Below are 12,920 nucleotides of genomic sequence, written 5' to 3'. Positions count from 1 at the left end.
GTTCCCTTTCAGGCCCCTGGCAGGGCCTTCGGTCTCAGGACCTCCCTTCCCTGAGCGCCTGCAAATTCAGGTGCCCCAGCCCCTCTCTGAAGCTTCCCGGCGCTTACAGCTCCCAACATGCCCGGTGGGTGCCGCTGACTGCCTAAGTCACTCTATTATGGTGCCTGCTTACCTTAGTGCCGTGGTCGGCAAACTCATTAGTCCACAGCCAAATATCAACAGGACAACGATTGAAATTTCTTTGGAGAGCCAAATTTTTTACACTTCAACTTCTAACGCCACTTCTTCAAAATAGACTCGCCCAGGCCGTGGTATTTTGTGGAAGAGCCACACTCTAGGGGCCAAAGAGCCGCATGTGGCTCGAAAGCCGCAGTTTGCCGACCATGGCCTTAGTGCATTGGTCTGCACTACACCCCCCTTGAGGGCCAGGCCCACGCCTAGTCCGTCTATAGCCAGAACAGACTAAAGTTTATTTCCCTGGCACGGGGGTGGGGGGAGGGGGGTAAGGGAGGGTATCAGGGCCCAGGGAGTGTAATCCTCTTCACAAGGTCAGGCCTGCTGACCCCAGTAATCAGCTTGAGCCTCCTAATCCATCACAGCAGAACGTAGGACGCACAGCAGGGGCCTGGGAGCCGGCAGGGGCCATCTTGGCCTCCTTGGCAGACTCGGCCTGGGAGGGGATGGGGCAGCCGAGCCATGTGCACCACCCTCCTCCTGCTCAGCACCTTGGCTATGCTCTGGCGCCGACGATTTGCCAACCGGGTCCAACCGTGAGAAACTGACTGGGCCATGGGCTGGGGTGGGGGAGAAATTGCGTGGCCGAGCTGGAGGGGGCAGGGGCTGCCCGGACCTCTGGTGGGGGGGTACTCCAGGGGTTTGCAGGGACTTCCCGAGAGGCTCCCCCCATCAGAGTACGGGACTTGGAGCTCTTCAGAGACATTGGCTGCCACCACCTCCGGTCAGTCCCACAGCCCCAGGTGGCCAGGCCCCGCAGAGGAGCCGGAGAGGGGTCTGGCTCTGGCCCACAGCTCTTCCCGCCTGCCCTTGCCTCCCGCAGAGAGCCCAGCGAAGTGGATGGGGCAGCCCTGGGCAGCAGCCCGGAAGCAGACACCCGGTCCCCCGGCAGGTAAGGCAGAGAGAGCTGGGGTGGAGGAGGGTGTTGTCCTGTCCCCTGACCCTGACCCTGCCCCGGTCCCCGCCTGGGGCGGTACAGGGGGTGCGCCGCACTGTGTGCTGCCCCCTGGTGCCTGTGTTCTCCGGCCTGTCCTCTGGGCCAGAGCGGCTCTGCTCTGCTTGTCCGGGGGGTGCAGGTGGCCCCGTCCGTCCCTTCGTCCCCTCGGGAGGACGCTCAGGGGACTGGAGAGAGGGATGAGGCCGCTCTGCCGGCTGCCCTGCCTCCCCTGCGCCCTCCGGCTCCCCGCCCAGCGGCAGCGGCTCCCGCGGCAGGATTGGCGGGCCAGCCGCCAATAGGAGGCGCAGGAGGCGCATGACATCACCAGCTCTGCGTGCCATTGGCTGGGCAGCCCCGCCGGCAGGACGCTGTCTCCGGTGGCCAGAAAGTGAACTCCGCCCCGGGGCACAAGTCATGTGGCCTTTACAGGGGGTGAAGTTTGGGGAACTTCGGACTTCTCCTTCCCTGGGTGACAGTGTGTCCTTTGATGAGAGGGGCTCCTAGGCCCAACAAAACACAGAAAAACCAACTAATGTTTATGAAGGACATTCTAGTCTGCAGAGTGCGTTCTTCCTGCAGAAGCAGGAGCTGGCCCTGGCACAGCTGCTCTCCCTCCTCGTGGGGCGAAGGCCTGGGGCCGGCGGGCTCCAGGGTCCCTGGAAGGTGTCTCCCCAGGGCTCGGGTGGCTGTGACAGCAGCAGGCCTGTCCCAGGTCCCTTTCGGGCTGAGGAACCTGCCTGCCAAGTGCCCCTTAGAGGTAGGGCAAGCCCAGAGGCCTGGTCTTCGTGTCCGATTCCCCAGGTTCCACGTGTCAGGAGGCCCACTGCCAAGTCCCGGGCATGTGTGCCCCCTTCCTGGGCCTCCGGGCCAGCTGGGGTGGTCACTGCAGGGCCTGGTTAATGCGAGGGGCTGCCCAGCCAATGCCATACATGCCATGCCATCTCGGGGCCTCGCACACAGGGGCCCTCATGCGGGGACTGGTGCTCGCTGCTGAGCTGGGCCTGGACTTGGGCAGTGGAGTTAGCTCCTCGCTCGCTGACTGAGAGGCTCCGGGCAAATGACGTAAGCTTTTCGTTTTTACGTGAACCGGGGCTACTAACAGCAGCTGAGAGGTTGGAACGGGGACTGGTGGAGAGCACGTGGCCCAGGCGCTGCGCTGTCACCGCCCGCGATTCTCTCCTGGCTCACTCCGTCGGCGCTTTGCTGGAGTGGCATTAATGCCAGAGGCTGGCAGGACAAGTGTCTCCATCTCCTGAATGGCGGGGGACACAGAGAGACAGGGCCCAAGGTCGTCCATCACCTGTGGTTGACGTGGGACTGACAGGCAGTCGGTCTCCTCTCCCTGAGACGGGCCTGGACCTCCTGCCGGGAGAGAAAGGGCCAAGCCCAGACCATCTGGCCAGGCCTGGGCCCTCGTGGCCTCACCAGGAGGAAGCAGCTGCCCGTTAACTCTTCGGGACCCAGTTTAACACGGGCCCAACATTTAACACCTCCTGCTGCTGGGGCTGCCCGGGAGCGCTGGCCCGGGGTGGCAGAGGGGGGAGATTTCTGCCCTCCGGTGCCACAGTCATCATTCCAACTGGCTTCCTGGGTGCTGCTGCCCCTAAGCGTGGGGTGAGACAAACCCGGTCTCTTCTCAAGCGACTCTGGTCCGACCCGCACTCCCTCCGCGGAGCCCAGGGTGAGGCCGTGCGCACCCCGCTCCGAGCCCGCTGAGGGCCACGGTGTACCCCGCTCGCTCATCCTGGTGGGCGTGCAGATGCCAGGAGACTCATCTCATCTGAAAACTGTGCCCCAGGAGCAGAGAGGCACAGAGCAGACCTTGCTGCGAGTTCCTCTCGGAACTGTCTCTGAGAATGGTCCCTGGGGCCAGGGGCGGGTCTTGCTCAGGATGACGTGGGCAGCGTGAGGGGCGCCTCCTGTACTTCAGAGGGTGTGAGAGGAAGGAGAACGTCCTGATGAGCCGTGGGCCACCGGAGTCAGGCGACCGAGGTTGAGTCTTGATGTGATGCCCACTCGCCTGCCAGCCCTGTTGTAACCCACCAGTGACCTCCTGGCGTCTCAGCACTCCTGTTAGCATGGCCTCGTGCAGCACAGCCCAGAGCTGTGGGGGTTCACAGGGGAAATTCCGGTGAAATAGGCATCGCGGAGCCGGGCGCAGAGTCCGTGCTGGGTGAACGGCGGCTGTGCTGCCCCGAAAACCCTAGAACCTCCCCTCCAGCCCCCCGGGGGGCCCGGGCACTGTTCAGGCAGCTTTGTCCTGTGGCGGAGGGTCTTTCCCTCGCAGCCCACCGAGTCTCCAAAGGCAACGCTGTGGGAAAGGCCTTCTCCAGGTGGACAGGCTTCCTCGCCAGGACAGAGCAGACTGCCCTGTGGAAACTGCTACAGAAATTAACGTTCAGCCCCGTGGCCCTGCTGCCCGGCCGAGAAGGCCCTGCTCAGCCGCCCCGGGCGAGGACAGGCTCACGGCTCCCCGCGTGCCCGCACGTGCAGCAGCTCCGGAGCCCGGGCCCGGGAAGGGCTGGACGGCGCCAGCGGCGGCCTGTGTCTGCTCGGTGCGTGGGCTGGTGCCACTGCAGCTCTTGTCCTGTGGCATCGACTGTATTCTCTTCCCAACACCGATTAGATTAAAGAGCGTCAAAAAGATGGTGGGGTGAACCACTAGGCCTGGGGTGTGAGGAAGAGGAAGGCCGGAAACGTGGGAAGGTCACCCCTGCACCCCGACTCCCATGCTGTTCTCTGTTTAGGGAGAAGCCTGTGGAGTAAGCCCTCACCTCCTCAGGTGCAGCTCAGCCCCAGCAAGTGGGATCAGCAGGCCCAGCAGGTAGGCGGGGCCACGAGCCCTGGAAGGCAGAGGGCAGAGGGCAGAGGGCAGAGGGCGGGGCTGGGGACAAGGAAGGAAGGATGTGCTGTGCAGGGCCCGGCCATGTGGGACCGTGGGTCATGGACAGGGGCTGAGAGTAGGCGGGTGCACTCCTTCCTTCAGCTTCTACCATGAATCTGTATGTTCGCTGCCAGGGGGCAAGTGTTAGTTTTAAGAGCACCACATGCATCATTGCTTTTTAAAAATTTTTTTTATTTTTTATCAATTTCAGAGAGGAAGGGAGAGTGATAGAAACATCAATGATGAGAGAGAGTCATGGATTAGGGGCCTCCTGCACACCCCCCACTGGGGATGGAGGCCACAACCCAGACATGTGCCCTGACTGGGAATCGAACCGTGACCTCCTGGCTCATGGGTCGACGCTCAACCCCTGAGCCACGCCGGCCAGGCCATCACGTGGACCTTGGCAGCGTTTTCCAGGATTGGGGAGGAGCAGTGGCCGTGTTGCAGGCCTCTGGGGAGAGGGCTGCTCCGCCTGGGCGTGGGAGGAAGGGCGATCTGGTTGGGTGTCTGCAGCTCAGGTCCTGGTGTGCCCCTCCCCCAGGAGGATGCTGTGGGGGAAGCAGCCGCAGGGGGGGAGGGGGAGAATGAGAAAAGGCAGCAACTGAGAAGGTAGACCCCTCCCTCTCAGCCCTGGACCCCCAAACTCACTGCTCCCCAGGCCCTGGCTGTGCAGGTCCAGAGGCCCCGCCTGGCTGGGGCAGGCAGGAGGGGCAGATGCTCATTGCTGTAGGACGGACTCCCTCTGAGCTCCTGGGCACCTCACCTTGGAGGCAGGCCCAGAGGGAGGGACTCAGTGGGCCCACGGGGTTAACCCCGCAGCCCGGCTAAGGGCAGGAACAGTGGGGAGTGGGAGACTCTTTACCAAGCAAGGGCTTCCCATTCTTCTCTACTCTACTCCTTGCAAGAACCCGGAGACTGGTCCCGTATCACCCGCATCTGAGAAATGAGAACAGAGAGAGGCTGATTTTGCCCACATCACCTCGCTGGTAAGTGGGGGGACCCTGGGCTCCCATGGAGGCTGCGCGGGCCTCTCTGGCTCAGGAGCTCCATGGTAACCCTCAGCCGTGGTCCAGGGCTGTGCGGTGGCTCTCACTCCCTGTGGCATTGGCCTCTCCTGGTCCCCAGAGCTCTCCCTGCCCCTGGCTGCGCGGCTGAAATGATCAATAAGACAGCCAGTTGGCTTCGTGACATGCGTGCCTGCAGCTAGCCAGCAGCAGCCCCAGCCTGGCCCGTGTTTTCTGAAAGTGTGTACATGCGTGCGCGTGTTCCAAATGGGCAGTAGCGTGTGGGGAGGGGAAAGCATGACACTTGTTTTTGCCAGCCGGCTGACTGCTCAGGGCCTGGAGTCGCCTTGGCCCCCCACTGCTCTGCCATTTCTCTCCTCACAGTCCTGCCTGATCCCGAGCAGAGATAAAGGCAGATTTCCGCTCCTGCTCCCTGGGATCCAGGCGCAGACCCTGCGGGCAGCTGCTCCCCACCGGCTGCGAGAGCCGTTCATCTTCCACAGCCCCCGCCCCCCTGCATGCCTCTCTCCCCATCCAGCTGCTGGGCCCACCCAGCGCGGTGCCCCGCCGGCCCTGCCCCTGCCGGTCAGGAAGCGGGAGATGGAGGGGTTCTCTGGACAGCAGCACCTCGCATCTGAAGGGGAGGAAGGGAAGGGGGAGCCCGAGGGGACCACGCTGAAGCCCTGGGGGAGGGGCTGCTGGGCCTGCAGGGAGCCTGGCGCTTCTGTTGGAGCCTCCAAAGTAGGGCAGGTGGAGGCTGGGGAGGAGTCACCCCGGGGCAGGCGCTCTGTGCTGGGACCACGTCAGGGGCCCGCTGCCCACTTGACAGGGGCCGCGGGTTCGAGCCACCTGTCTGGGCGCCTGTCAGCCTGTCTTCCTCCCGGAGGCAGGGCCCTCCTGGTGACAGGGCTGTCAGGCTGAGGGCCAGAGGGCACTGTTCCCAGACTGTCTGTGCTCCCTGGCCGTCTTCACATCCTCTCTCTAATCCACGTGCCATGTCCCTGTCACTCCATCCTCGCCTCGCTCTCTGCCATTTCCGAGTCGCCTGTCTCCTTCCACTGGTCTGAGGAACTGGCAGGCCAAGGTCAGCGAGCTGTGCCGGGCTGGCTCCCAGCCCAGACACACAGCCAGGGACACCCCTTCGCAGCACTCAGAGCGGCTCAGGAGATGGTGGCTCCTCCAGGGACCCACTCCGGATGGAGGGAGGGACGGAGAGGAAGGGGCTGGGGGCGGTGGGGGCCCTGGCCGCGGAGTGGGGGTGGGGGGGCAGGCCACGTGGGCCGGGAGGGAGGGCTGTCCCCCGGGGGTGGGGGGAGGCGCAGGCTGCTGTGGCGGGAGCAGGTTGTTTACGCCTTTCCCCCCACACCCAGCCCACGCTCCCTCTGATTCCTGCCCCCCCAGCCCGGGCTGTCGGCACAATCTGCCCGGAAAGCGGCTGCCCTGGGCCTCGGACTCCTCTGCACAAGGTGCCGGGCCGAACGCCCCTTTCTTGGCCCACTGTCTCCCGGCCCAGGGGTTGGTGTGAAGAAGCCCACGGCCCGCTGGACACCGTGTCCCCCAGGCGGAGTGCTCCTCCCCTCCCACTTCCTGGAAGAGCCACTGCTTGGAAACGGGGGCAGGAAAGCCCGGGGCTTGGGAGACACCGTCACCGGAGGAAGGGATCAGGGCAGTGGGAGCCGGCTGAGGCGCGGGCGGGTCACTCCTGGTCCGGCTCCAAGAGCGGTTGTGCGGGTTCGAGAGGAGTGAAGCGCGCGGCACGCTGTGTTCCACGCGTGAGCTGGGGTGCTTGTGTGTGCGCTGTCAGCTACTGAGCAGCTCGTCATTTCAGAACAATCCTGGGCTCCCAACAGCCAGCCCCGCCCCCCCGCCCCCCCTCCTGCCAGTCTTTCCGCACACACAACAGCGGGGCGGTGGGGGATCTAACACAAATGAGAGGACAGCAGAGGGAACAAGTGCTGGGTGGGGGTCTAGGAAGCCCTGGGAGCCTCTGGAGCCCAGAACCCTGTCCCAACTCCCGGGGCCGGGCCTGGGCACCTCCCGCAGCTGGCTCCGCTCCCAGCAATGGGTCTCAGTCTCGGGGAAGACAGGGGGGGCTGTCCTGCCCCTTTCTGTCCTCCATCTGCAGGCGCACCTCTCTGATGCTCATCCCTGCTGGCCGGAGCCCAGGGGCGGGGAAGGCTGCTCCTGGCTGCCCCGAAATGCATTCGAGAAGCAGAGCTAGTGGCCCAGAGGCGGCCAGGCCACGGCCCCGGGGCGGCGCTGTGGCCGGTGCTTCTGTGGCCGGGACTCAGGGCGGCTGCAGTCTCCCCTGGAGACGGGAACACGACCGGGGCGCTGAGGAGGTGGCGGGCGGGCGCAGCGCTGCTGTCCTGTCACCCCAGGGTGCAGACGCCACCTCGGGGAGTACCTGCCCCTCCCAAACGTGTGCTTGTGTGGAAGTGGGCAGGATGGTCCTGGAGGAGGGGATGTAGGAGAGGCGCTGGCCCACGATGAGGTGGGCACGGCCTACCTGCGGCCGCTCGATGGCGTGAGAGCAGGGTACCCCGCTGGCCCCCCGCTCCCAGGGCCCCTCCGCTGGAGGAAAGTCATGCTGCTTTGGGGGCCTTAAAAGGAGAAGGGCCGGGCGGCTTACACTGTGGTTCCCATTAATGTAACGATAACGATGCCACTAATGTGATTAATAATGGCTAACGTGCCTCAAACACTGATGAGCTGGGCACGGTGCCGAGGGCTTTATCGGAGCCTCGTCTTGTTTCTGAGGCAGGAACCACTGTCTCCTCACCCACCCGGTAAGGACAGGGAGGGGCAGAGTCTGCTCCAGGCCAGCCCGGCCAGGGGGAAGCCAGGACCTGCACCGGGCACCCTGATGCCGGAGCTGTGGGGACACAAGGACCTGCGTCCAGAGCCGGGTGTGACCTGTCTACCGGCGCGGGGATGAGCGGGGGCCCCGCCCCGGTGACGCCTTGGCGGGTGGGAACCTGTCACTCAAGGGCAGACCAGACTCGGCCACGAGGGACCGGTCCTCGTCTGCCAGGGAGGGGGCGAGGGAGCTGCCGCTCCAGGCTCTGTCCTCAGGGAGGAAGCGGCGGCCTGGGGAGGACACACAGTGAGGTCACACTCAGCCACAGCCGCCTGCTGCTCCCTCCGGAGTGGGAGAGGGAGCTGGAGGAGAAAGGGTCTGTTTTGGGTTCTGCAGGGGGAGGGCGCAGAGCGTGAGGACCAAGGAGGCAGCGTCAAGAGGGACCCGCGGACGTGAGCTGGAGACGAGTCCCTGTGCCCAGGGACCGCAGACCCTCTCTGTGGGACGCGCATGCCCCCTGGTGGGGGTTCTACTAGAAGGCGGCTGAGAGCATTTAAGAAGATCTGCTGAGGGGCTAGGACCCATGAGCCTGGGTAGGAATGGTCAGTCCCGTCTCTATGTGAACACACACACACACACACACACACACACACTTAATACCACAGGCAGGAGCCAGCTGACCTAAGCATTAAAAAATATATATTTCATTTCTTTAACAAGCGGATCCGGAGCCTCCAGTGCACATTGTGGAAGTGTGTTGGGGTGCTGGGGGTGACCCAGTGCTGAAGAGGCAGTGCCTGCCCTCCAGTTAGTACAGCAGCGAGATCCCCACACAGGACGCCCAATTCTGCCCGCTCCGCAGCTCGCTGGTCATGGGACCCTGCCTTCTCTGGCCCTCAGTGTCCCCATCTGATAAGCATGTGCTGAGCCCAGGGGGGCTGTGCGGAGGACGTCAGGACTAATGACCGTCCTCGGGGAGACACCTGTCAGTAAAATGGAGGGAAGGGTGGGCCTCTGGGGTCCCACAGAGCCCCCCAATCCACAGAGACGACCGCGGGTCGCACCCGGAGGCGCTCACAAAGACTCACCTACGCAACGAGCATTTCGGAGCGCCTGTGTGCCAGCACCGTGGGTACAGGATGAATCCCGGCTCCTTCCAGACAAGCAGAACACGGGGCACAAGGTAAGGAACGCCGTCGCCCACGGGCAGCAGCCAGGAAGGTGACCCCAGGACCCTGAGCGCCTGCCTCCGACAGCGCGGCCCGTGGCTCGGGGAGGGCAGCCAGGCCGCCACAGCCTCGCCAAGGTGAGGAGACAAGCTCCGCGCTCGGACAGCGTGGCGTTCCCAAGGACGAGCACACAGATGCCACGAAGGCGATTCAACGGAGAAAGGGAAGTCCCCTCCGCAGACCACAGGAAGCACCGACCATAGAGGAAAAATGGGTTCACTGGATTCGGTCACAATTCTCGGAAAGACTGCGAGAAAATACCTGCCAAGCAAATAGCTGAGGAAGGACCTGTATCCAAAATATAGAGAGAAATGTTACAATTTAACACGAGTAAGACAGCCCATCAAAAGGGGGAGGGTTTTAATAGACGCGTCACACAAAAAGTATACATATGGCCAATCAACACAGAAAGATGTTTGACATGGTAAGTCATCAGAGAAATGCAAATCAAAATCTGATTAAGTGGTTACAATTAAAGACTGGCCATAATAGGTGTTGGCGAGGGTGTGGGACAACTGTTACATCTGCTTGGGAAACAAACCCACTTAGCAGTTTCCTGTGAAGTTATCCATGAGGAATGAAGACTCATGTTCACAAAAGGATTTATGCAAAAATGTTCACAGCAGCTTTCTTAATAACAGCTGCAAGCTGGAAGCCACCCAGATATGCATCAACAAGTGAGTAGATAAGAACTGTGGTATGTTCATATAATGGGATAACAGTCAGCAATAGAAAGGAAATGAACTACTGATGCAAGCCACAACGTGGATAATTGAGAGAAGCCAGACATAAAAGAATACGCACTGTACGAATCCATTTGTATGAAATTCTAGAACAGGCCAAACTAATCCATAGTGACAGAAAGCAGACCAGTGGTTGCCTGGATACGGAGACTGGCAGCAAAAATGGTATGAAGGTGCTCTTTGGAGTGACGACATGTCCTAAATGGTGACTTGGGGTTGTGGTTACGTGGGTGTATACGTTTATTGGATTATGGAACTGTACATTGTAAATGGATGCAATGGTATGTAATAAAGATGACTTAAAGAGTTCAAAAGAAGCAACACAAGAATGAAGACCTGGTCCTTGTCTTGCTCACGGTCTAGTGGAAAAGTCAGACTTGGAAACAAATAATCATAAAAGAGTGAATATTTAAAGAAGTATGTTCAGCCCTAGCTGGTTTGGCTCCGTGGATAGAGCGTTGGCCTGTAGACTGAAGGGTGCCAGGTTCGATTCCGGTCAAGGGCAAATGCCCGGATTGCGGGCTCAATCCCCAGTAGGGAGCCTGCAGGAGGCAGCCGATCGATGATTCTCTCTCATCATTGATGTTTTTATCTTTCTCTCCCTTCCTCTCTGAAATCAACAAAACTGTATTAAAAAAGCAGTATGTTCAAATCACAAGAGTTCTGTTGCTTGCCCGAGTCCCATGTGCCAGGCCCGTGCTGGGTGCTTCCCAAGCACAATCCTAAAGGAGTCTTCTCCGTGTGTGAGATGGAGGAAGAACAGCTGCCGGATGCCAACTAGCAGTGCCTGCCGTGCCAGCGTCCCCGATGTAAGCAGCCAGCTGCTCGGGATGTGCCTACGCTCCTTCATGTTCTTACTAATAGAATGAAAGACCCCTCTCCAGGTTAAGAAATGAATGTATGCCAAAGACTCTGCTTTCTATTCCTGTGGGTTTCCGATACCATGTCTTTATTTATTTATTTATTTATTTATTTTATTTAAAACCTTAACTTTTTTTTATTTATTTTTATTGATTTTTTTACAGAGAGGAAGAGAGAGGGATAGAGAGTTAGAAACCGATGAGAGAGAAACATCGATCAGCTGCTTCTTGCACACCCCCTACTGGGGATGTGCCCGCAACCAAGGTACATGCCTTTGACCGGAATCGAACCTGGGACCCTTCAGTCCGCAGGCAGATGCTTTATCCACTGAGCCAAACAGGTTTCGGCTGTCTTTTTTTTAAAAAAAAAATATTTTGCTTTTTTACAGAGAGGAAGGGAGAGGGATAGAGAGTGAGAAACATCGATGAGAGAGAAACATCAATCAGCTGCCTCCTGCACGCCCCCTACTGGGCATGTGCCTGCAACCAAGGTACATGCCCTTGACCGGAATCGAACCTGGGACCCTTCAGTCCGCAGGCCGACACTCTATCCAATGAGCCAAACCAGTTAGGGCGGGATACCATGTCTTAAACCCGGCCAGTGAAGGGAACTCAGTGAGCTGCCCACATGACCACAGCGGGCCACCTGACGAGGTTTCTCCTCTGCGCTCAGAGAGGACTCCTGCCCTGTGATCTACTCATCACTAAGCTGTGCGGCTCTTTCCATGTCAATAAACAGAGACCTTTACTAAGGAGAGTAATAGCTTAGTATCACATGCTCATCCCTGCTGGCTGGAGCCCAGGGGCGGGGAAGGCTGCTCCTGGCTGCCCCGAAATGCAGACATAAAACTCCCACGTGCAGACCTCACCAGCAACCGGGTGCCATGAAATCCCAGCGGCATGAACACTTGGTCTCAACAGCTCTGAGCCCTTGCTTACATTCGGATGCATTCTTTTTTCCCCTCAGAATATATTTTTATTGATTTCAGAGAGGAAGGGAGAGGGAGGTAGAAACATCAGCGATGAGAATCATTGATCGGCTGCCCCCTACTGGGGACTGATCCTGCAACCCAGGCATGTGCCCTTGACCGGGAATGGAACTGTGATCTCTTGGTTTATCCTGAGGCTCAACCACTGAGCCACACCGGCCGGGCCGAGTTTCCTCTTTAAGTCTGAAATGAAAGGGGCTTAGTTTGCAGGGAGAGAGAACCCATTCTTCCTCCCAGTATGATACAAAATAATGTCTTCAAGGGTAAGACAGAGAAACGTAACAACCAATTTCACAAGATAGAAGTTATTGCTGAGTTAATGATTATTTGTTCAGTACTTACTGGGAGCAAAGGCAGCAGAATATCAAGTAGGCACTGTGAGGAAATTAAAAAAGAAAAAAAGAGGTAATTAGAAAAGACTTCTCCTGCCTCAAAGGCCTCATAATCAAATTAAGGGAGTCAAACGTACACAGATGCGAAAACTTGAAAACAAGCACCTGGGACGTATTAGCATGCATTAGGTACACAGAATAACCCAGACGAAATACCCCCGGGGGCAGAGCTGAAGAGCTGCGGAGGATGGGGAGAGAGCAATGCAGAAAGGGCTCCCTGGTCTTGCACATTTAACCTGATTTCCAGATCCCTGTGGATTCTGGCCCTGGCTCTAGTTGTTGTTTTGCCCTATGGTTTGCTTCAAAAATGAGGCCAGGGTAGTTGCCTGGAAAATAACATTCAGAAGTACCAGTAGGTGTTACATTATTCTCTGTTCTTTTTCAAACTGTAATTATTTTTCCTTCTCGATATTGGCAGCGGGGCCCATGGCACCCGGCTTCAGGGCAATTCAGAGCAGCCGGGCCCCTGGCTCTCGGGCGCCCCCTGCCGCCCGGGCCTCACCGCGCTCGCCCCAACTTTAAAAGCAGCTGAGCGGGGCGTGGGACAATTCTCTGGGATCCTTCCCTCCCCTTCACTAAAGCAACCAACCACCCCTGGTGACCCCTCCCCGCCCCGGCTGAAATCCACAGGACGATTTAGATGAGATCCAGCCGTGCCTCAGTTTCCTCACGGGTCCCCCTCGTGAGGCCCCCTCCAACCACCCCCAGCCCTCCCAGCCGCGGTAGCCAAAGCGACCGTCCATCTTCCTTTTCACCCGGCGGTAACTTCATAGATCAAGCCTCCCACCCGGGGCCCTCTACTGCCTCTGGTGGTGGCCACCCTCTGCTCCAGGGTCGCGCCGAAA

At 59.6% G+C, this 12,920-nt stretch overlaps 1 protein-coding gene and 1 long non-coding RNA gene across 2 annotated transcripts; one reads left to right on the top strand and one right to left on the bottom strand.

Moving 5' to 3' along the window:
* The first annotated feature begins 44 nt into the window (after positions 1 to 44).
* On the top strand, positions 45 to 8,960 carry PRCD (photoreceptor disc component). The gene is made up of 5 exons (XM_079797306.1): positions 45 to 770; positions 1,058 to 1,126; positions 3,919 to 3,995; positions 4,964 to 5,044; positions 8,583 to 8,960. The coding sequence occupies exons 1-3, from the start codon at positions 697 to 699 to the stop codon at positions 3,935 to 3,937; spliced, it is 162 nt and encodes a 53-aa protein (XP_079653432.1). The 5' UTR covers positions 45 to 696; the 3' UTR covers positions 3,938 to 3,995; positions 4,964 to 5,044; positions 8,583 to 8,960.
* Positions 4,543 to 12,628, bottom strand: LOC307114669. The gene is made up of 5 exons (XR_013815027.1): positions 12,026 to 12,628; positions 8,951 to 9,379; positions 4,921 to 4,994; positions 4,707 to 4,821; positions 4,543 to 4,606 (listed from the first exon to the last, which is right to left on the bottom strand). It is a non-coding gene; the product is annotated as an uncharacterized lncRNA (long non-coding RNA).
* Between the last annotated feature and the right edge of the window lie 292 nt (positions 12,629 to 12,920).

The sequence above is a fragment of the Cnephaeus nilssonii genome (assembly GCF_951640355.1).
Source record: "Cnephaeus nilssonii genome assembly, chromosome: 19".
NCBI lineage: Eukaryota > Metazoa > Chordata > Mammalia > Chiroptera > Vespertilionidae > Cnephaeus > Cnephaeus nilssonii.
This window is presented reverse-complemented; position numbering and strand designations above follow the sequence as displayed.